This window comes from Pituophis catenifer, unplaced genomic scaffold, assembly GCF_029215685.1.
Source record: "Pituophis catenifer annectens isolate HBS135680 unplaced genomic scaffold, rPitCat1.0.hap2 SCAF_4, whole genome shotgun sequence".
NCBI classification, from domain to species: Eukaryota; Metazoa; Chordata; class Lepidosauria; order Squamata; family Colubridae; genus Pituophis; species Pituophis catenifer.
In genome coordinates, this window is record NW_027256884.1 from 126987363 (window position 1) to 127011937 (window position 24575).

Below are 24575 nucleotides of genomic sequence, written 5' to 3' on the forward strand. Positions count from 1 at the left end.
TTTCCAAGCGTGACAGGAAAAAAAAAACCCTTCTGCTTACTCTCTTCCACAATATTTTTCCTGTTTTTATGTTTCCCCTAGGAAAAGAAACTTTGAAGAACCTATTATACAGGTAGTCCTCGAATTATGACCACAACCGAGTTCCAAATTTCCATGGCTAAGTGAGACCGTTCTTAAGTGACTTCCTCCCCCCGCCCCCTGCCCTCCCCCATTTTACAACCTTTCTTTCCACGGTTGTTAAGCGGCTCACTGCAGTTGTTCAGTGAGTTGTTAAGTGAATCTGGCTTCCCCATTGACTTTCCTCCTCAGAAGGTCGCAAAAGGGGATCATGTGACACACACACACCCCGCAAGACACACTGCGACCATCATAAAGATGAACTGGTTGCCGAGTGTCTGAATTTTGATCATGTGACCACAGCAGCGGTAAAATTCAGCCGGATCTATCCGGTTTGCGCGATCCGGTAGGGCTGACGGCGGGAGTCTCCGCCCACCCACAGAGACGTCATCACGTCTCGTTTTTGACCCTCTGCGCATGCGCAGAAGAGGCATGCGCGCTCACATTTCCGATCCGGTAGCGAAGGTAAGTGCATTTTACTCCTGGACCACAGGGATGCTGCCACGGTCGTAAAGTGTGAAAAATGGTCACGAGCCCCTTCTGACTGTCACTAAACGAACTGTTGTACGTCGAGGACTACCTGTATTTCAAATAACGGGATAATAATCAGTATATGGTGCCTCAGAATTACGCTGCATTCTGAAAAAAAGCATCAGGGCTACAGTTGAGTAAGATTTAATGACAAATAGGTAATTATTAGTTTTCTGGCCCCAAGGGAATAGCCTAGATCAGGGATGGCTAACCTGTTTGCTGTTGCATGCCAAAATCGGAGGGAGTGGGGGGGTTGTACTCCCCATAATTCAATGCCTCCCCCATGCTCCCCCATGCTTTTAGCACGCAACGGCAAAAAGGTTACCAGTAGGCCCGTTTCTCGCTCTCCCCAGGCTTCAGAGGCTTTCTTGGAGGCTGGGGAGGGCAAAAACAGCCTTCCCCACCCCCCCCAGAGGCTCTTTGGAGGCCAGAAACGGCCCATTTCCTGACTTCCGGTGGACCCGGAAAGCCCGAAAATCAGCTGACTGGCTCGCACATGTATGCTGGAGCTGAGCTAGGGCAACGCTCGTGTGCCTACAGATATGGCTCCACGTGCCACTTGTGGCACGCGTGCCATAGGTTCACCATCACGGGCCTAGATGAAGCCAGGCAAGAATGAAGCAATAATAATAATAATAATAATAATAATAATAATAATAATAATAATAATAATAATAATAATAATAATAATAATAAAATAAAGTAAAGTAAAGTAAAGTAAAGTAAAGTAAAGTAAAGTAAAGTAAAATAAAATAAAATAAAATAAAATAAAATAAAATAATAAAACAATCATCACCAGAATCTTTTTAAGACTCAGCGATTCATTTGAATACTCACCCCCTACTTCCTTCTATTACACCCTATATCAGTGTGGGGGGGGGGGTTGTCTTCCACTGTTTTTATCCACCGAAGCAAATAATTCAATAATTGAAGGGGTCTGAGGAATCGTGAAGAAATCCTTATTTATTACGAACTTATTTAGTGCATAAACGGCGGGATAGAATCAAGATCACATGAAGTATTAATACCACTTTATAAGGCCTTGGTAAGGCCACACTTGGAATCCTGCATCCAATTTTGGACGCCATTTTGTAAAAAAGATGTGGAGACTCTAGAAAGAGTGCAGAGAAGAGCAACAAAGAGGATGAGGGGACTGGAGGCTAAAACATATGAAGAACGGTTGCAGGAACTGGGTAGGTCTAGTTTAACGAAAAGAAGGAGTAGGGGAGACATGGTAGCAGTCTTCCAATATCTGAGGGGCTGCCACAAAGAAGAGGGAGTCAAGCTATTCTCCAAAGCACCTGAGGGCAGGACAAGAAGCAATGGGTGGAAACTCATCAAGGAGAGAAGCAACCTGGAACTACGGAGAAGATTCCTGACAGTGAGAACAATCCGTGGAACAACTTGCCTCCAGAATTTGTGGCTGCTCCAACACTGGAAGTTTTTAAGAAGAGGTTGGATAACCATTTGTCGGAAGTCGTGTAGGGTTTCCTGCCTAAGCAGGGGGTTGGACTAGAAGACCTCCAAGGTCCCTTTTGGTTTTCTAATCTATTCTAAGGGAGGGAGGGAGGGAGGGAGGGAGGGAAAGAAGGAAGGAAGGAAGGAAGGAAGGAAGGAAGGAAGGAAGGAAGGAAGGAAGGAAGGAAGGGAAAGAGACTACAAGGAAGGAAGGAAGGAAGGAAGAAGGGAGGGAAGGAAGGAAGTAGTGAGGGAGGGAAGGAAGGGAAAGAGACTACAAGGAAAGAAGGAAGGAGGGAGGGAGGGAAGGAAGGGAAGGAGACAAGGAAGGAAGGAAGGAAGGAAGGAAGGAAGGAAGGAAGGAAAAGGGACTGCAAGGATAGGACAAGAAGCAACGGGTGGAAACTAATCAAGGAGAGAAGCAACTTAGAACTAAGGAGAAATTTCCTGACAGTGAGAACAATTAATCAGTGGAACAACTTGCTTCCAGAAGTTGTAAATGCTCCAACACCGGAAATTTTGAAGAAGAGGTTGGATGACCATTTGTCTGAAGTGGTGTAGGGTTTCCTGCCTGAGTAGGGGGTTGGACTAGAAGACCTCCAAGGTCCCTTCCAACTCTGTTATTCTATTCTATTCCATTTAATCTGTCACACAGCCACCTGTTCTCAAAGACACGATGCTCACCTCGATTTAAAACTTTATTTATTATTTAGAAATAAAAAGCAAAATAAGACACAGCAAAAACATAGAACACAATTGGCCATCAGCAACAATCCAGTTAATCGTTGCATGAGCTGTACAGGTGGTTCTCGCCTTACGACCGCAGTTCCTATTTCTGTTGCTGAGTGAGAGAATGGTTGAGTGAGTTTTGCCCCGTTTTACGACCTTCCTTGCCCACGTTGTTCAGTGAATCGCTGCAGTCGTTAACTTAGTAACACGGTTGTTAAATGAATCTGGCTTCCCCCCTTGACGTTGCTTGTCAGAGGGTCGCAAAAGGGGATCATGCGACCGTCATAAGTATGAATCAGTTGCGAAGCGTCCGAATTTTGATCACATGACCCTAGGGATGCTGCAATGGTCATAAGTGTGAAAAATGTCACTTTTTTCAGTGCCATTGTACCTTTGAACAGTTACTAAGGGAGGTGTTGTAAGTCGAGGACTACCTGTAAACTCATGAGCAATGACCCCTGGAAGGCAACGGATCAAACCAAGTGAAATTTTTTCTAAATCTTAGTCTCCCCCTCTTTATTCCCACCAACGAAAAACAAAAGAAAGAACAATAAATTCAAACAGTCTGACAGTTACGTCTTCAGTACCTCGGTAGGGTTTAAGTCTGGTTGCCATTCTATCTTTTTAATGCTTGTTCTTTCTTTCTTTCTTTCTTTCTTTCTTTCTTTCTTTCTTTCTTTCTTTCTTTCTTTCTTTCTTTCTTCTCTTCTCTTTCCTTCCTTCCTCCCCTTTCCTTCCTTTCCCTTCCCTTTATCCCCTTGCCTTTCCCTTTCCCTTCCCTTCCCTTCCACTTTCTTTCTTTCTCTTTCTTTCTTCCCTTTTTTCTTTCACTCTCTTTTCTTCCTTCCTCCCTCCCTCTCCTTCCCTCCCCTTTCCTTACCTTTATTCCCTTTCTTTCTTTCCTTCCTTCCCCTTCCCCTTCCTTCCTTCCTCCCCTTTCCTTCCTTTCCCTTCCCTTTATCCCTTTCCCTTCCCCTTCTTTCTTTCTTTCTTTCTTTCTTTCTTTCTTTCTTTCTTTCTTTCTCCTTCCTTCCTTCCTTCCTTCCTTCCTTCCTCTCCTTCCCTTCCTTTCCCTTCCCTTTATCCCCTTTCCTTCCCCTTTCTTTCTTTCTTCCTTTCTTCCCTTCTTTCTTCTGCTCTCTCTTTCCTTCCTTCCTCCCTCTCCTTTCCTCTCCTTTCCTTCCTTTCCCTTCCCTTTATCCTCTTTCCTTTCCTTCTTCCTTTCTTCCTTTCTTCCCTTCTTTCTTCCACTCTCTCCCTTCCTTCCTTCTTCTCCTTCCCTTCCCTTTATCTCCTTTCCTTTCTCTTTCTTTCTTTCTTTCCTTCTTTCTTTTGCTTTCTCTCTTTCCTTCTTTCCCCTTTCCGTCCCTCCCTCCCTTCCTCCCCTCCCCTTCCCTTTAACACCTTTCCTTTCCTTCCCCTTCCTTCTCTCCCTCCCTCCCTCCTTTCTCTCTCTCTCTCTCTCTTCTTTCTTTCATTCTTTCTTCCTTCCTTCCTTCTCTTTCCTCTTTTTCTCCCCTTCCCTTCCTCTTCAGTGCATGGTGCTCAATCTGGGTACTCTGTTGTGTTTGCATCGAGGCTTCGGAGCTGTGCATGGATTTTGACCCCTGTCCTTTTCCTCTTTCCGCAGGCACTTCCTGTTCAAGCCTGGAGGGACGTCTCCGCTCTACTGCACCACCTCGCCAGGGTACCCCTTGACATCCAGCACGGTCTACTCGCCACCCCCCTCGGCCCCTCCCCAGAAGCACTTTTTCCAGGCCTGCCTTTAACCTGAAGAAGCCATACAAGTATTGTACCTGGAAATGTGCCGCTTTCAGTGCTATCCTCATCTCCATCACTCTGGTGGTGCTGCTGGCATATTTTATAGGTAAGCTGCTACTCTTGATTTCCTACTTGGAGAAGAAGCCAATAGTAGTAGTCGTGATGGATAACACCTCCCTTGGGGGCATGGTTCATTTCGATGGAAGAGAATATTTGTAATTCAGACTTAAGCTGCCAGGTCCTCGGTGGTCTCTGAGCAGGGTTGTTTTCTTGCAGGTGTTTCATAACCCAACTAGAGAACGTCATCAGTGCCAGAAGGGAAGGAGGGTTTGTGGAAAAGGAGGAGGAAGAGAGGGACTGTGGGCTCCTTGGTGCTGTCTGAATTGATTGTTTTCTTACAGACGTTTCATGACCCAACTAGGGAACGTCATCAGTGCTAGAAGGGAGTGTGGATTGCGGAAAAGAGGAGGAGGAGGAGGAGGAGGAGGAGGAGGAGGAGGAGGAGGAGGAGGAGGAGGAGGAGGAGGAGGAGGAAGACTATGGGGGTCCTTAGTACTCTCTGAGCTTGGTTGTTTTCTTGCAGATGTTTTATTAGCCAACTACGTAACATCATCAATAGTAGAAGGGATTGTGGATTGTGGAAAAGAGGAGGAGGAGGAGGATAGATAAGGAGTGGAGGAAAGCATTGCTAGAAAGCAGCTGATTAAGATGCGAACCAGCTAAAAAATAAAAATAATAGTAGCTAAACTGTGAGTTTAAATAAATACAGAGTATTGGAAAATACAGCTGGGAAATAGATATTTAAACTATGAACCAGTTAAAAATTAGATTCAATAAAATATGAGAATAAACTTGAACTAAATAAAATAAAGTATTGTGGAAGTAACAAACTATAGAAGGAAATGTTGACTGCTTATGAAATGACTTTAAAAGAGGAGGAAAATACTTTTTGGCAAGATTATGGATATTAGATGTCATTTAAGAGAAGTAAAATATAGATTTGAGGTAATGGGTTTTAGGATTGAGGAATATATACGAAATATTGATTGTTAAAATGATAAAGATTTAGAACAGTGTTTATTGTTTAGAATTTTGGGTGTAATAGTAGAACGATAAATGTTTAGAATAAGATTTTTTTTCTTTTTTCTTTTTTCTTTAAAGATGTAAATGGATAAAATTTGGAACAAAATTGATTGAGGGAATGTGAATAATTGGACTCATTTTATGCCGGACCAAACCCTTGCTCTAAAATGATGTATTTTATGTTTTATGTTTAAAAAAAATTAAAATAAAATGGAAAAAAAATAGTAGAAGGGATTGTGGATTGTGGAAAAGAGGAGGAGAAGACTATGGAACTCCTTGGAGCTCTCTGAGCTTGGTGACATTTCATTACCAAAATAGATAACATCATCAGTGCATCATCAACATCTGCAAGAAAATCACCAAGCTCAGAGAGCACCAAGGAGCCCAGGAGATTCATTCTGCTCTTTAACCTGAGTATAGATAGTCCTCAATTTACCAACCATAACTGCAACTGAGGCAGTTTTTATTATATTGATTGACTGATTAAAATTATATGCATCCCATCTCTCTTTCCAAAGCGACTCCATTAATGGAGTAGCATCCAGTTTTACAACTTTTCCTGCCACGGTTGTTAGCAATAGCAATAGCAATAGCCCTTAGAGCAGGGATCGGCAACCGGCAGCTCTGGAGCCGCATGTGGCTCTTTCACCCCTCTGCTGTGGCTCCCTATCACTCAAAATATGCGTCACAACCGCCAATGTGCGACACTCGCCGGCATGCGATTTATTGAGCTTTTCAACCTCCGGTAGGTCAACCATGAATAAATCCAAGAAAAGAAAAGTTTCAGAAGAAAACAGAACGTTTACTTCAACGACATATGCTAGTTTTGTGGCCGCTCAAGAAATAGTCAGGCACGGGAAGGGTTTTGTGGCTCCCGGTGTTTTCTTTTCTGTGGGAAACGGGTCCAAACGGCTCTTTGAGTGTTTAAGGTTGCAGACCCCTGCCTTAGATTTATATACCGCTTCATAATGCTTTTACAGCCCTCTCCGGTTGTAAATTGAGGACCAGCTGTAATCCTAACGGGAATATAGTTCTATACAGGGATGGGATTCAGAAATTTTAGCAACTGGTTCTCTGCCTGATTGCTGGGTGGCCGTGGCCTACTCAGCCTCCTGCCCCACGGGAGGGAAGGAGGGGAGTTTTCACCCTCCCCAGACTCCGGAGGCTTTCCTCAAGCCTCTGAGAGGGGAAAAACGGCCTCCCCCTGGCTCCGGAGGCCCTCCAGAGGCCAGAAACAGACTCATTCCGGGACTTCCTGAACTCCCAGTAGGCCCGTTTTTTGCCCTCCCAGAGCTTCCTCGCAGGCGCTGCACTTACCTGGCATCCCAAACGGGCTGCATGGAGACTCCTGGGAGAGGCGGGATGGGGTGGGCGAGGTCAGCCAGACCTTGCAACAACCGGTTCGACAAACCAGATTAAAATTAACAGCCGGTTCGCCCAAACCGGCTGAATCCCACCCCTAGTTCTATATCTGCTAAGAAAGAAGTTTGATTCCTTCTGGATCTCAGACAAACATGATGACCTTCCAGGTGGCATTTTGAAATTCCAGAGTCATTTCTCCAAGGTTTTCTTCATCGTGATGTGGTACCAGGCTCTTTTGACACCTTAGCAATTTGTGACGTGCTGATGGATAGGTAGTGTGACTTTTGAATGGCAAAGAGAGCATCGCTCCCCAAAGGAAGATAAAGCCAGGATGAGAAAAAAAAATGGACGTAATTTAATTTCCGTTAATTAAAAGCAATCGTTAGGATTGCTTTCCTTGCATTTAATCCTGTTCCCCACTTTTAACTGTCATAAAAAATTAAGATTTCATAGCAGCAAGGGAAGGGCACATTCAAAGCCACAGGTAGTTGAGGTAGGATGGGCTTGTGTGTATCCTTATTGTAGGTCGGGATTTGCAAACGGAAAGCCAATCCTGCAGATAATGTTTTTATCTCTATACTAAAGGTGCTTTTTTTTTTTTTCAAGCAGCAACTGGACTTTCTGGTTTTTCTTTGAAAATGTTTCGCTTCTCATCCGAGGAGCTTCTTCAGCTCTGACTGGATGATGGGGAAATGGAAGGATTGATACTCCTTGCAGACAGCTAGTCATTTGCATCATTTTAAAGAGTCATTGAGGCTACTTGGAGGCTGGTATGTGTCAGGGGTGGGTTCTAAAATTTTTTACTAGCGGTTCTGTAGGCGTGGTTTATTTTGTGGGTGTGGTTTGATGGTCATGTGACAATTCTTTAGGATTTAGCAGAGGTACTGGTCTACCAGGCTTTTAACTGCTTGCAGAGCTGTACTGGTCTACCCATTTGTTCTTGGAGCGTTCTGGTCTACCCATTTGTTCTTGGAGCATCCTGGTCTACTCATTTGTTGTTGGAGGCACCGGTCTACCCACTTGTTTTTAGAGGCACCGGTCTACCCATTTGATTTCGAGCGCACTGGTCTACCACCACACTGCCTTTTAACACTGATCAGCTGTAGGGCGGCCCTTTGAAGCCCCGCAGCAAGAGTTTAAACAGTTTTTTTTCTTCTAGCTGATCAGCTGGGACTCGGAGGCAGTGAATAGATTGGGGGCAGGGCCAAATAAAAGGTAAGAATAACGCGGGCGGGGTGGAGGGCGCAGCTCCCGAACAAAGAGAACCGGTTCGGTGACATCATATCATCACCGCTACCGGCTCCGCAGAACCGGGCCGAACCGGGAGAAACCCACCACTGGTATGTGTCCTCAGGGTCCCCTAAGTGGTGCAAATGGGTGTGGAGCCTTCTTGGAACTGCAAGATGTTTTTCTGCCCTGTTTCCCTTCACTGTTGAGGTGACCCTACATTCAGGTGACCCCGAGGACACAGACAAAGCTCCAAGTGGCCTCAACAATCCTCCAAAAGGATGCAAACGACCAACCTTCTGCAAGGTGTATAAATCCTTCTGTTGAATTTGTTGTAACTAACCAATTTAGCAAGTCGGGCTCATGTTTATGCAGGTAGTCCTCGACTTACAACCACAATTAAACCCCAGAGCTCTGTTGTTAACGGAGACATTTGTTAAGCGAGTTTTGCCCCATTTTACGACTGTTCTTGACCCAGTTGTCAAGTGAATCGCTGCAGTTGATAAATCAGTAGCCTGGCTGTTAAGGGACTCAGGATTCCCCATCGACTTTGGTTGTCGGAAGGTCGCAAAAGGGGATCACTTGCACCTCAGAACACTGCGACCGTCATAAATATGAGTTGGTTGCCAAGTGTCCGAATTTTGATTGTGCAACCGTGGGGATGCTGCAGTGGTCGTAAGTGTGAAAAATGGTTGTAAGTCCTTTTTTTATTGCTGTTGTAACTTTGAATGGTCACTAAACAAAACTGTTGTAAGTCCTCAACTTATGACCAGCTGTTTAGGGAGCACTTTAAGTTTTGAAAGACCTCCCTGGGGATATCTATGGCCTGGTTCTAAAGTTCTGACGGTCCCTCCACTACAGTCATATGACTGTAATTTGGGCCCCTAGCAATCAATCACATTTACAGCCATTTGTAGCGTCCTAGGGTAATGTGACCTGTTTTACAACGGTTTTGCCAACAACCATAAAATTACTTCCAGTTTTAGGCCAAACTGCAGCATAACAAATAATGGGTTCACTTAATGACCCCTACAAAAAAGGTCACAAAATTAGTTTGGTTGTGTGACAGTGTTGTGGCCCGCCGGCGGCCAGTGGAGCTGGCAGCAGAGTTGAACAGTGAGGAGGTTGGGGAGGAACTTGGGCCAGTCCTGGGGGCTGGGGAAAGCTCAGACGAGGGCTCTGCATCGGAGGTAGAGAAGGGGCCAAGGCCATCTAATAGTTATGTGCAGCCTCCGGAGTCTGACATCAGCGAGGCAGAAGAACAGCGGGAGCCTGTTCCTAGTATGCGCATGCGCAGAGCTGCCAGAAGACAGGAACAATTAAGGAAACAGGGTCGACTTGGGAGTAAGGCTTGGAGATGATTGGCCCCTCCCATAAGACATAAAGACTTTTCGCTGTGCACTGAAGACCCTGTTGTTCCGCCAGGCTGGGCTATCAACATAATAATTTTAAATTGGGGTATTTTAAATTTGTGGGGTTTTAAATTGAGCCAAATTTATTTAATTATTTTAAATTTTTAATCAATGTTTTGTCTTGTGTTTTTAAATAGGCTGTACACCGCCCTGAGTCCTTCGGGAGAAGGGCGGTATAGAAATAAAATTATTATTATTATTATCATTATTATAAAAGAGAAGCAAACGGGACGTGAGCTTTTGCAGGAAGCAATTAGTTCATCTGGCCAATTCAAGATTTGAAAATTCTGTTTGTGACTCTGTGCCAAGTTTGGCCTTGCCCTGCGTCTGGAAATGAGCTCTCTGGCAGCGTTCCACGTGAGATAGGTGGGTGTTGATAACCTTCCTCTGAAAGGCAGTTTATCAAGCCTTGCGGACTGTAAATGAAAGTAATTTACAATCGTATAAATACAAGAGGTTTTGCGGGACTAAGATTGTGCTTTATACTTTCTAAGGAAGCCTAGGTCAGAACAGACAAGTCAATTTACAACTGTTACGACCAATGTCAGTTGGGTGAACTCAGTGGTGGGTTTCAAAATTTTTTACTACCGGTTCTGTGGGCATGGCTTGGTGGGCATGGCAGGGGAAGGATACTGCAAAATCCCCATTTCCTCCCAATCAGTTGGGACTCGGGAGGCAGAGAGTCGATGGGGGCGGGGCCAGTCAGAGGTGGTACTTAACGGTTCTCCGAACTACTCAAAATTTCCACTACTGGTTCTCCAGAACTGGTCAGAACCTGCTGAAACCCACCTCTGGGTGGGCTCCATCACAGTCCTATGTCAAGGACCATAATAGTGTGACTCAAAATATGGAACATTTAAGGAATGGAAGCAGAATGTGTTGGTTCTTCCACTAATTAAAATGGAGTCTAAATTCAAATATATTTAACAGTTTGGTGATTGTCTTCTATTTCGCAGTAGACCTCAATAAGCCAACACAAACTCAACTATCCTGAGTTTTTTTCCTCAGCGACTGTCATGAATTATAATTACAAATTTCTCAAAGAATTAGTTAAAATCAAAATTAATTGTTTCCGTTCAACATAAACATATTTAATGAGGAGACTCTGCTATCGAGCTAACCGTTCTAATCAGCAGGTAGTGGTGAGGGGGAAAATGCAGATAGTTAATTAGATTTAATGAAAAACTGTGTGTAATTTTAAGTATAATCAATTATTTATTAATGTAACGAGCCCGGCTCTGGCTGAGCTTACTAATTAACTCATTTAAAAATTATGAATAACCTTTTCATTGGTAATTATTTTCTACATCTTGTCAAGCTGCAGATAAAAATTGCATTATCTTACCAAAAAAAAAAAACACCAGCCGAAGCTAATTCCTTTCTACCACAAAAATGGCTGAATAAAATGGGAGATTTCTGGGCCCGTGTTTTTTTTGCCGTTTCTTGGGCCACCGCTGTGTGGGGTGGGGATGGTCGTGTTACCCTGCCCGAACTTGTGTCGACATTTTTCAATTGTAAACACGGTGAAAGCAGAGACGGTGATGCAACAGCTCGAAACAATATACTAATGTCACTGATGCAACCCCAAATATGGAATCTGGTATTTGAATGAGGCTTTCATCATGATCCAAAACACAACTAGACAACACAGTGAGTATCTTCCGTGGAATTAAAAGTCGTAGAACAAGAGAATAAAACTAGATTAACTAGATTTTTTTTCCGGCTATAGACACCAAGACAGAAAAACGTGGCTTACTTTTAAATCCAAGAGTATTACAAAAGCAGCCTACTCTTAATCTAGTATTCCATTGTCACAATAACAGTTCAACATCGCACAAAAGAAATTGTGTCTATACTCTTTACAGATGAACAAACTCGCTGAGTAATAACCTGCCACACAAAACATTAAAAATAAGATAATCCGCATAACAGGTAGAGCTCGACGTACGACCACAATTGAGCCCAGCGTGTTATGTTGCTAAGTGAGAAACTTGTTAAGTGAGTTTTGCCCCATTTTACGGCTTTTCCTGCCACGTTTGTTAAAGGAATCACCGCAGTTGTTAAGTGAGTCACACGATTGTTAAGTGAATCTGGCACCTCCGTTGACTTCGCTTGTCAGAAGGTCGTAAAAGGGGATCACGTGACCCTGGGACACTGCAACCATCAAGCGTCCAGATGTAAATCACCTAACTTTGGGGAGGCTACAATGGTCGTAAATGTGAAACATGGTCATAAATCACTTTTTTTTTTCAGTGCCGTTTTAACTTTGAAAGGTCACTAAACGAACTGTTGTAAGTCATTTGAAAAGTCATTAAATCATCCTCATCTTTTAATGACCCCGTAATCCCTTGCGGAGTGGAGTCTGGGCAACTGAACGGAGCTGAGTGTTTTAATGGCCGGATGCCCTTCCTGTTGCCAATGCGGAGCTTTGTTCAGCAGATATGTTCTCGGTCCTTTCCGGCTACGCTATTCTGTTAAGGCCCATAACGATTGGGTGAAGTCAGAAACAGTTCCTCTGAATCACGTTGTGCCTTCCAACTCCGTTATTCTGTTATTCCTAATTTCCATCAGCAACCCTCGCGAGAAGTCAGGTTAAATTGTGGTTAAATCCAAGCACTGCTATCTATTTTTTTCTCTCCTGCCAGTTTATAATTCCACCCTGATTTTATACTGCTAATTTTAATCGAGTTTAATTGGGTCGAGTGAGCAAAATATATTTCATGCTGACGGGTTAAATTAAGGCGCTTGGATGTTTCTAGATTCACGACGTTAAATTCTCTATAAACAACATTTAGCTTTCTGAAATAACTCAGTTCGTTTAATTTTGGGAGAAAACATACTATGAATATCTTAGAAAATTACCAAATTGAAGGAAATACGACTTCTTTTTAATAAGACACAGTGATCTGCGTAGGTATTTTGAGCCCAGTTCCGCATCCCTGGAGCGCCGCCAGAATCAGACGGCGTCGCGCAAAATAAATTGTAGATCAACATGTTATTACTTTTAATCACTTTTGATTTGGATTTGTTTTGATGTGATGTGTATAAAATGCCTTCGTTGCTTTTAACTCAGTTTTTTTTTTTTTAAACGAAGAGAGAAAGGAAGAAACGGGATCTATATTGCAGGATCCCAATCTGGGTCAGTCACCGGGACCAGAGGTTTAATATTCCGAGTTTTCGGAACTCATGCTGGAGCCCATCCTCAGGGAACTTCTGTCTATCAGAGTGTGTGTTTTGGGCTATTTTGTGTGTGGTATTTATATGGTGCCTGGTTGATTGATGGCTGTCTATTAAGTCATTGATTGTTGTTTTCTTGTGCTGCCAAGCCCTTGGCAAATCAGCAGTCCTGTTGACTGACAAGGAGCCTGTTTCCCAGGCTTCAAATATTTCCCTGGCTGTTTTTGTACCTGCCCGTCCAACAATCTTAGTAGCTGCGAAATTGAATGTATGCCCTTGTTCATTCCAGTGTGATCTATATTCCTACTCTACTCTGTATCCTGTTTTATCAATTGACTAGCTGGATACCCGGGCTCCACTCCAAAACTATGTGATCGGGCTTAATAAATCTACACTTGCAGCTTGAAAATTAATGAGTAACAATCAGCATCTCCTTCTCTCCCTCAGGCTTGCCCCACAGAGGCCTCTCCTATCTTATCGCCTTCTCTCCCTTTCAGGTGGGGAGTATTTATTTTATTTATTTTTTTTAATTTTTATACCGCCCCCTCTCCCGAAGGACTCGGGGCGGTGAACAGCCAAAATTAAAAACACACAATACAAACATTAAAATACTATAAAACGAAATTAAATTTATCTTTGGCTTCCCCAATTTAAAACCCCTTACTCATAAAATTGCCCAATTAAAATTTTTTTAACCCAGCCCGGCTTGCTGAAATAAAAAAGTCTTCAGGGCCCAGCGGAAGGTACGAAGAGTAGAATGTCTATAAACTCCCAGCCAGCAGGCCGGATGAGTCACATGCTGGCCATGGCCATGCCCAAGTGGCAGTTGGAACAGAGTTCTTTTCAGGTGGGGAGGGGGAGTAGAACGTCTAACTCCTTAGCATCAGAGCGTGTTAATAATAATATAAGAAATACTAATGATCTGATGGTCATTTCGAAAAATCCTTTCTTAGCGAGCCCCTAGAAGCCAAGAGGAACATACGTGCCAAATTTCAAGTTTGTAGACTTTACAGTTCTGGAGATTTCATGATGATGCGTGAATGGTATTTCGCTTTTATATAGAGAGATTGAATTTATAAGACCAACAAACTCCACTGCAGCTGTAAGAAAAGTACGGCGTTAAAACAATTTAAATGTTCTTGTTGGTTTCCTTGTTTGTTTTTGAAGAAACAGACATCTGGGCTGGTTTGGGAGCCAATCTCTAAGCCCAGGAGCCCACCACCCATTCTCATCCAGGGAAATGGCTAAGTTTTAAAAGATTCTTTTAAAGAAGTTCAGAGTGGAATCATCATCATTTTAATTCTTGCTTTGTTGGAACTCTTTAACTTGGAAAGAAAAAAGGGGGGAGAGAACTGCAGTTTCAAGTTATTCACCCCTCCCTTAAGCCATCAATGGAATAATCCCAAATAGGGCCAGAAATCAGGAGATGGGTCATAACCTCCCATGCCCTACCTATTTCTTTGCTGTAACAATTCATTTAGTGACCAGAGTTAGAACAGGAGTGAAAACAGCGACTCATGAGCATTTTTCAGACTAATGACGGTTGCAGCATCCTTGTCGTCACGTGTCAAAATTCAGACACTTGACAACTGGCATGTACTCGTGACGGTTATAGTGTCCCAGGGATCATGTGATCCCCTTTTGCGCCCTTCTGGCAATGGGGAAGATTCACTTAATAACCATGTTACTAATTTAACAATTGCAGTGATTCACTTAACAACGGTGGCAAGAAAGGTGGTAAAACGGGGCAAAACTCACTTTACAACTGCCTCGCTTAGCAATTTTGGGCTCAATTGTGGTCATAGGTCGAAGGACTACCTGCAAGGGGTGCTCTGCTAAAAGAGCTTTCTTTCTTTCTTTCTTTCTTTCTTTCTTTCTTTCTTTCTTTCTTTCTTTCTTTCTTACTTTTTCTTTCTTTTTTCTTCTTTCTTTTTCTCTCCCTCTTTCTTCCTTCCTTCCTTCTTTTTCTCTTTCTCTTTCTTTCATTCATTGTTCCTTCCTTTCTTTTTCTTTCTTCTTTCTTTTTTCTTCCTTCCTTCCTTCTTTTTCCCTCCCTCTTTCTTCTTTCCTTCCTTCCTTCTTTTTCTCTTTCTCTTTCTCTTTCTTTCATTCATTCATTCTTTCTTCTTTCTTTTTTCTTCCTTCTTTTTCTATTTATTTTTCTTTCACATTGTTTCTTCCTTTCTTTTTCTTCTTCTTTCTCTTCTCTTTTTTCTTCCTTCCGTCTTTTTCTCTCCCTCTTTCTTCCTTTCTTTTTCTCTCCCTTTCTTCCTTCCTTCTTTTTCTCTTTCTCTTTCTTTCATTCATTCTTTCTTTCTTCTTTCCTTCCTTCCTTCTTTTTCTCTTTATTTTTCTTTCACATTGTTTCTTCCTTTCTTTTTCTTCTTCTTTCTCTTTTCTTTTTTCTTCCTTCCGTCTTTTTCTCTCCCTCTTTCTTCCTTTCTTTTTCTCTCCCTTCCTTTCTCCCTTCCTTCTTTTTCTTTTTCTCTTTCTCTTTCTTCCTTCTTTTTCTCTCTCTCTTTCATTCATTCATTTTCTTTCTCCCTTTTCTCTCTTCCTTCTTTTTCTCTTTTTCTTTCCTTCATTTTTTCTCTCTGTGTGTGTCTTTCCCTCCCTCCCTCCTTTCTGTCCATCATTCATTCATTCATCCATGCCACTTTTCTTTCCTGAATATATATCTGAAATTTTAAAAAAAAACGATGCCCATTCAAGACAAATGCAACTAAAAGAAGGGGGGGAGAACGTTGCTTTCCCTTAGTAACCCCCCACGTCTAGTTGCTAAGTCACACACTCATTTTGGGGTGCTTGAAAGGAACCCTACCTAGGCTGATTGGGCTTGAGCTCAGTGCTAACCCTTCAGACTAACACTTCATGGCCTCTCTGTTAATCCCACCCTTGAGTCCTACAATAGGTCCTTGTGAAGCATCTCTGGGAATCCAATTTGACAAAAGAACTTCCTATAGCCAACGAGACATGGGTCGCAGCTGTAAGAATATACCTTCAGTGCCTATAGAAACATGGACAAGGCAGAACAGTTTTTAAGTACTTCTCTTCTAGCGTAATGGCGGTGGGAACGCTAGGTGCGTTCCCGCTTAATTAAGACTCATTGCCAGCTGTTGTCGAGGAACAAAGCGAAGGAAAACGGCAAGTTACATTGGTTGACTTGGAATGAGTTCAGTCAATGGCTTCCCTCTGGATGGGAATTTACCACAAATCACTTGTGTGGTTGGACTGGGTTGGGTTTCCCTCGAGAGACTTCGATCCGATCCTTGGAGTCCTAACCAGAGCTGCAGAAATGCAGAGGCTCCTTGCAAGATGGCAGCCCAAGTAGACTTTTCCATCTCTCTCTGCTGCCATCTGGTGTTGGTCTGGATCTTTGCGAGCCTAGACCTGGAACTCCGAGATGTCACTCTGTGTGGGCAGCCATATGAGTGGGTGGGTGGGTGGGTGGGTTAGAAAGATGGATGGAGATGGATGGATGGATGGATGGAGATAGAATGATATGGATGAATGGATAGTTACATAGATAGATAGATGATAGAAAGAGAGAGAGATAATAGAGATAGAATGATATGGATGGAATATATATATATATGTGTCTGTGTGTGTGTATTTAATATACATATACATATACATATACATACATATAGAGAGAGGGAGGGATACAAAGGAAAGGAAGGAAGGAAGGAAGGAAGGAAGGAAGGAAGGGATAGATGGATGGATGGATGGATGGATGGATGGATGGATGGATGGATGGATGGATGGATGATATAGATGGATGATAGATGAGATAGGTAGGTAGGTAGGTTGATAGATACCGGAGAGAGAGAGAGAGAGAGAGAGAGAGAGAGAGAGAGACCGTAGATAGAGAGACAGACAGACAGACAGACAGACAGACAGATACTGTAGATAGATATCGTAGATAGATGATAGATAGATAGATAGATAGATAGATAGATAGATAGATAGATAGATAGATAGATAGATAGATAGATGGATGATAGATGAGATAGGTAGGTAGGTAGGTAGGTAGGTAGGTAGGTAGGTAGGTAGGTAGATAGATAGATACCGGAGAGAGAGAGAGAAAGATACCATAGATAGATAGATAGATAGATAGATAGATAGATAGATAGATAGATAGATAGATAGATAGATAGATAGATAGATGATAGATATGCCCTGATTGCTGTTGAGGCCAATCATGGTTTATTTTCAACCTGACCTGAACCATCGGGTAAGTGATAGGGCTTTTAATGCTGATCTGTCCCATTTCCTTCAATTTATGCCTCTCCGGTGCCCTGTGTTGGATTTTGACTCCGGGTCCTTGAGAGACAGGGAATGTCATTAATTTCACCTTGTCGGCTGCTTAATCAGCCCTCCCACAGAATTGCATTCATGGGTAACCATTTGCCAGGCCGTTTTTCCGATAAAAGAAAAATTCTCTTCTTCCACGTCTCCTGGGATTCTAAATTCCTTTCCCCCGTCCCCAAATTAAAAAGAGAGAGAGTGTTTTATACTTGAAGCCCATTTGCACCATGGAATTAAACATCTGTGTGGCTCTTTTTGTTTTGTTTTTTGCACAAACGCCATTGTTGGATGGTTTTGGTTCAGGCCTTCCCTCAAGAAAGTGCATTTTGGGGATCCGCTTCCCATTATAATACAGGTGGTCCTCGACTTACAAACTGAGTTATTTGAAAATAAATAAAGGCGGAATAGAAATAAATAGGGACGCGGTGGCTCAGTGGCTGAGCTTGTCGATCGAAAGGTCGGCATTTCAGCGGTTCGAATCCCTAGTGCCGCATAATGGGATGAGTACCCGTTCCTTGTCCCAGCTTCTGCCAATCTAGCAGTTCGAAAGCAGATAAAAAATGCAAGTAGAAAAATAGGGACCACCTTTGGTGGGAAGGGAACAGCGTTCCGTGCGCCTTTGGCATCGAGTCATGCTGGCCACATGACCACGGAGACGTCTTTGGACAGCGCTGGCTCTTTGGCTTTGAAACGGAGTTGAGCACTGCCCCCGAGAGTCAGGAACAACTAGCACATATGTGCGAGGGGAACCTTTACCTTTACCTTAGAAATAAATACAAATATGAGGCTCGTTTAGCCATTACAATTTGATTATTTGCAATTATATTGTGCAGCAATTTCTGTTTGCCTTCCTATATCTAAGATTCTTTGCCTCAGGATTGATCTGGCTTGAGCGAACTCTGAGGTTAAGATGTCCTCCCAAAAAAAACAAACACGGGATGAGCTCTCAATTGCTCTGTATCTGGAGAAAGTCTCCCCATTTTTTTTATAATAATTTGTTTAACGACTTTCCTCTCAAAGGTGCTTTTCCAAAAAGCAACTGGACTTTTTTTCCCCCTTTTTTTTCCTTCTTTGAAAACGTTTCGCTTCTCCAGAACTGAAGAAGCTTCTTGGATGAGAAGCGAAACGTTTTCAAAGAAGAAGAGAAGAAGAAGAAGAAGAAGAAAGTCAGGGGTGAAATCCAGCATTTTCTAACAGGTTCTGGAGAACCGGTAGTGGAAATTTTGAGTAGTTTGGAGAACCGGCAAATGCCACCTGTGGCTGGCCCCAGAGTGGGGTGGGAATGGAGATTTTGCAATATCCTTCCCCCAGGAGTGGGGTGGGAATGGGGATTTTGCAGTATCCTTCCCCTGGAATTGGGGTGGGAATGGAGATTTTGCAGTATCCTTCCCCTGCCACACCCACCAAGTCACGCCCACAGAACCGGTAGGGAAAAAATTTGGATTTCACCCCTGAAGAAAGTCCAGTTTCTTTTTGGAAAAGCACCTTTGGGTCCTGGATGATTTGAAAATCTCCATAACTTTTTGCCACTTTTTCATACCCCTATTTCCTTTCCTTTTCCCCCTCCCCCATTTCCCCCACCTCCAAGAAATCCCCCCCCCTTTCTTCCTATTCTCCAAGAATAGGAAGGGACCGCCTGCTACCACCAATAGCCTCCCACCGACCAGTACGCTCCCATAGAGAGGGGCTCCTCCGGGTGCCGTCGGCCAAACAATGTCGACTGGCGGCCCTCAGGGGGAGAGCCTTCTCTGTGGGGGCACCTACTATCTGGAACGAGCTTCCCCCGGAGATACGGAGGATCTCGGATCTGCGTACCTTCCGTCGCGCGCTCAAGACTTTCCTATTTCATCAAGCCGGCCTGACCTAAGTCTTTCCCCTTTTTAAATGGAAATTTTAAATTTGGTTTTAAATTATTGGGGTTTTAAAATGGTTCAGCCAAATCTATTTAATTGGTTTTATCTCTATCTTAAATTTTGTATCTATATGTTTTATTTTATGGCTGTTCACCGCCCTGAGTCCTTCGGGAGTAGGGCGGTATACAAATTTAATTAAATAAATTAAATAAAATAAAAATCCGCCTTTCAAAAATCAAAGCTGCCGATTTGAAAAAAAGAGAATTGTTTTCCTTCATAAAAGCTCCTGAAGGTTGGACTAGAGGACCTCCAGGGTCCCTTCCGACTCTTGTTATTCTGTAGGTTTGCCTTACCAAAACCTTTGATATTATTCTGTTTCTTATTTACATAAGAGAATTTCACTGGGTAAATAGTAAGTGGCGTTGCCGCTAGTAGATTTTGAATGACGGATTGTATCCACGAAGACCATCAAAACAGAACCAGTTATAGCGGCTGAATATATAAACTTTTTGCAAAATGTGTCTAATCATCACAATGGGAGCAAACACATTCAGTACCGTAAAAATAATGATATATTTGTTTAGCCCCAGCTGGGGAAAAAAATCCACAAGAGAAAATGGATGCAGCTTTCCATTTTTATAGGAACAATGAACCTTGGGCTATAATATGAGCCTTGATAGTACAGTGGTCTAAAGCACCCTGTTATTAACCAGCTGCCTGCAATTACTGCAGGTTCGAATCTCACCAAGGCTCAAGGTTGACTCAGCCTTCCATCCTTTCTAAGGTAGGTTAAATGAGGACCCAGTTTGTGGGGGCAATAAGCTGGCTTTGTATAAATATACAAAAGTATGAAGGCTATTGCTTAACGCATTGTAAGCCGCCCTGAGTCTCCGGAGAAGGGCGGCATATAAATCAAATATATATATATATATATATATATATATATATATATATATATATATATATATATATATATATATATGTATGTAGTTATTAGTCTTTAAGGGGCCAAAGATCTCCTTGATATTCACGTTGTATCACGCTGTTATGTTGTTAAACAAAATACGTTTCTAGAAGATCAGCTCATGTACGTCTCCAAGTTTTTCCAATGCAATATAAAAGACAATTGATTAATTGTGGGATGCTTATAGATTGCTCTTGGTTCGCAATGGTAATTAGAAACAGAATTTCTATCCCTAAACAATGTACAAATAATCCTCAAATTATAAATAGGGCCTGATAGCTCAGCAGACTGATAGCATTGTGATTAACACCAGCTGTCTGCAATTACTGTAAGATCGAATCTCACCAGGCTCAAGGTTGACTCAGCCTTCCATCCTTTCTAAGGTAGGTAAATTGAGGACCCAGTTTGTGGGGGGCAATAAGCTGACTTTGTATAAATATACAAAAAGTATGAAGGCTATTGCTTAACGCATTGTAAGCCGCCCTGAGTCTCCGGAGAAGGGCGGCATATAAATCTAATTTTAAAAAAAAAATCGTTTAGTGACCGTTTGAAGTTAACAACAGCCAGTGGTGAAACTTGAATAACTTAAAAAACGGTTCTCTGGCGGGGTAGGCGTGGCCGGTTGGTCATGTGACTGGGTGGGTGATGTCAGTCATCACACCCAGCCCCGCCTCCCGGTCACTCGCCTCAAAGGCTGGTTGGGGCTATTCCCACCACTGGCTGGCCCCGCCCCCACTTGTTTTTCAGCCTGTTTTCCGGGCCGTTTTTAGGCAATTTTCAGGCCATTTTTCGGGCTGTTTTCAGGGCGTTTTTTGGGCCGTTTTCAGGCTGTTTTTTGGGCCATTTTCAGGCTGCTTTTCGGGCCGTCTTTGGCCCCCAAAATGGGCCAAACAATAGCCCGGAAAACAGGCTTAAAAATGAGCAGGGGCGGAGTCAGCCAGTGGTGGGATTTGCTGGTTCGCTGAACTGCGCAGAATCTTAACTACCGGTTCGCTAGAACCGGTGCGAACCAGCAACAGCCCACCTCTGAAAATGGTGACATGACCATTTTTCACACCTACAACTTGTCGCAACAACCCCATGGATGGTCACCCGATCAAAATTCAGACGCTTGGCAACTGCCTCGTATTTATGACGGTGGCAGTATCCTGGGGTCATGTGATCCCCTTTTGCGACCTTCTGACAATCAGAGCCAAGGGGGAAGCCAGAATCACTTAGCAACCAGGTCCCTAATTTAACAATGGCAGTGATTCACCGGACAACTGTGTCGAGAAAGGTCGTAAAATGGGGCGAAACTCACTTAACAGCTGTCTTGCTTAGCAACACAAAATTTTGGGCTCAATTGTGGTCATATGTCAACTTGTACAGTTTTGTCCTGCCCTTGTATCCTGAAATATACGAGTCATGGATTTTATTTTTTCCAGCTATAAAAAAAAACTTATTTTGGAAGACGTAAGCAGGCACCAATAAGAGAAAACTAACTTAATGGCTGGTACAGATAAATCTCATACAATATATTTTAATACATGTGTTGGCAGGATTGGAGTATTAAGTATACATATCAGGGGTGGGTTCTAAAATTTTTTTACTACCGGTTCTGTGGGCGTGGCTTATTTTGTGGGCATGGCTTGATGGTCATGTGACAATTCTTTAGGATTTAGCAGAGGTACTGGTCTACCAGGCTTTTAACTGCTTGCAGAGCTGTACCGGTCTACTCATTTGTTTTTGGAGGCACCGGTCTACCTATTTGTTTTTGGAGGCACCAGTCTACTCATTTGTTTTTGGAGGCACCGGTCTACTCATTTGTTTTTGGAGGCACCGGGCTACCCATTCGTTTTTGGAGGCACCAGTCTACCCATTTGTTTTTGGAGGCACTGGTCTACTCATTTGTTTTTGGAGGCACCGGTCTACTCATTTGTTTTTGGAGGCACTGGTCTACTCATTTGTTTTTGGAGGCACCGGTCTACTCATTTGTTTTTGGAGGCACCGGTCTACCAGCACACTGCCTTTTAACACTGATCAGCTGTAGGGCAGTCCTTTGAAGCCCTGCGGCAAGAGTTTAAACAGTTTCTCTCTTTCTAGCCGATCAACTGGAACTCAGGAGGCAGCAATAGATTGGGGGTGGGGCCAAATAAAAGGTAAGAATAACACGGGGGGGCGGGGGGCGCGGGGGGGCAGAACCGGTTCGGTGATGTCATATCGTCATTGCTACCAGTTCGGCGGAACCAGGCCGAACCGGGAGGAACCCGCCACTGATACATATGTTTTGAGCATTGAGTTTAGGAATTATCATTCATCAGCTAAACCATTTTCCTTTTCCACAAATTACAGGTTGCCTAATGAAGTAGTATACTTGAAGTTCTATTGACCATAACCAACTAGTCTTTTTATTTTAGCAATTATTTACGTGCTCCCTGTAAAATCTGCCTTCCTTGGTTTCTCTAATTACAGCAAATATCCCAATGGGAAGATTCTTTTTTAATATATACAAATTAAAACTCCATTTAGAGGTGCAATGGGACCCTGTAGTAATTGATTTGATCACGAAGAAATGTTCCCGGGTAGCGATTAGAAGACAGAAATTAGAAAAATCTTTCTTCGTGTGTTAGAAAAATCTAGAGGAGAAAATATTGTTTTAGAAAGAAAAACTATATAGCTTTAGCGACCGTATTTGCTTGGGAAAAATAAAGGACAAATCCGAAAAGGGGTTAAAAAGAGCTTTATAAAGATAAAATTATTTTCATTGTTTATGTGTATATATGCTGGCTTTCCAAAGGAAAAATCAAGAGCAAAGCCAAGAAAAAATCTTTACGATAACACCCGTTCCTGTAAAAAATATCTAAAAAGCATAAGTGAAGTTGTAAGAATCAAGTATTAAAAGGATTTCTGCAAGCAAGCTATGCATTGCATGATTCCATGTGTATATAAAATGTTAAATGTCCCAAATACAGGTAGTCCTTGACTTAAAGCAGTTTATTTAATGACCCATCAAACTTACAACGGCACTGAGAATAATGACTTATGACCATTTTTCACACTTACGTCCGTTGCAGCATCCCTATGGTCACATGATCAAAATTCAGACACTTGGCCCAGTGATGGGTTGCTCCCGGTTCGGTCCAGTTCTTGCGAACCGGTAGTAAAAGCGGTGGGAGACTCCGCCCACCCGCCCGGACATCATAATGGATGATCTGCGCAGGCACAAAAGCTTCTGTGCATGTGCAGAATCACGCACGAGCGAAGCGAATGCACAACCACACTCCGAATCAGTAGTAAATCAGTAGTAAATCAGTAGTAGTAAATCAGTAGTAAATCAGTAGTAAAAGTAAGTAAAACCCACCCCTGACTTGGCCACTGACTCATATTTGTGATGGTTGTAGTATCCGGGGGTCATATGATCAGAGGTGGTATTCAGCCAGTTCAGGCCGATTTGCCCGAACTGGTAGCGGAAATCACAGGTGGGCTGGCCCACACACCCCGGCTCTATGCCATCCTATTTAGGCACGTTTTTGAGGCCAGGCGCATGCGTGGAAGGCCGGACGCATGCGCGCAAGGCAGGCACGCGCACAAACCAGGCGCGTGGGGCAAAGCAGTAGTAACATAAATTGAAACCCACCGCTGCATATGATCCTCTTTTCTATCAAGCAAAGACAATGGAGCAGCCGGTTTCACTTAACAACTGTGTTACTCACTTAACAACAACACAGATTCACCTAACACCTGTGGCAAGAAAGGTCGTAAAAGGGGGCAAAATTCAGTTTATAAATGTCTTAGTTAGCAACAGATATTTTGGACTCGGTTGAGGTCGTAAATTGAGGAATACCTGTATTTCTATTCCAAAAGAAAATCCAGTCAGGGACCAAAAAAAGCAAGTTTAGGAAATGTTGGTGGTCCATTGTGGGCGGCTTCCCCCCCCGCAATTAACACATTTCTATGCTTTTCCCCGCACTGTAGAATATTCCCAAAGCAGCTTTCAAATAGCAATACCACCATGTAATATTAACAGAACATAAAAACTGGTGGAATTGAAAATATTTACATCCCACCTTCCAGCTTGACAAACACATTCAAGAAATAATGACTTATTTTTAAAAAAAAAAGAAAGAAAGAAAGAAAGAAAGAAAGAAAGAAAGAAAGAAAGAAAGAAAGAAAGAAAGAAAGAAAGAAAGAAAGAAAGAAAGAAAGAAAGAAAGAAAGAAAAACTAAAACTCTTTAAAATGTGGACTTGGAACGGAAGAAATAGGGAAGTCTGCTCCCTTTGTGGACCCTTTCTGTTGGAAAGTTTGATCCTGAAATTACAAGCGGTAAAATGTGTGTATGTGTGTGTGTAACTAATTTTTAAGTTGAACAAGAAAGGAAGCGTTGTGTTTATTTGTACAATTATAGGTAATCCTCAACTTACAAGCCCAAAATTTCTGTTGTTAGGCGAGACAATGGTTAAGTGAATTTTACCCTGTTTCAACAACTCTCACCACACAGTTGCTACCCTGTTTCCCCGAAATTAAGACATCCCCTGATAATAAGCCCAATCGGGCTTTTGAGCGCATGCGCTAAACTAAGCCTCCCTCCGAAAATAAGCCCTCCCCGAAAATA

The 24575-nt window shown here is 42.8% G+C and overlaps 1 protein-coding gene across 1 annotated transcript in view; it reads left to right on the forward strand.

The window, feature by feature from the left end:
• Positions 1-24575, forward strand: part of TENM4 (teneurin transmembrane protein 4) — a 326501-nt gene that overhangs the window by 133298 nt on the left and 168628 nt on the right. The window contains 2 exon segments of the mRNA XM_070942973.1: positions 4466-4556; positions 4558-4702. Of these exon segments, the coding sequence (XP_070799074.1) occupies positions 4466-4556; positions 4558-4702 (236 nt within the window).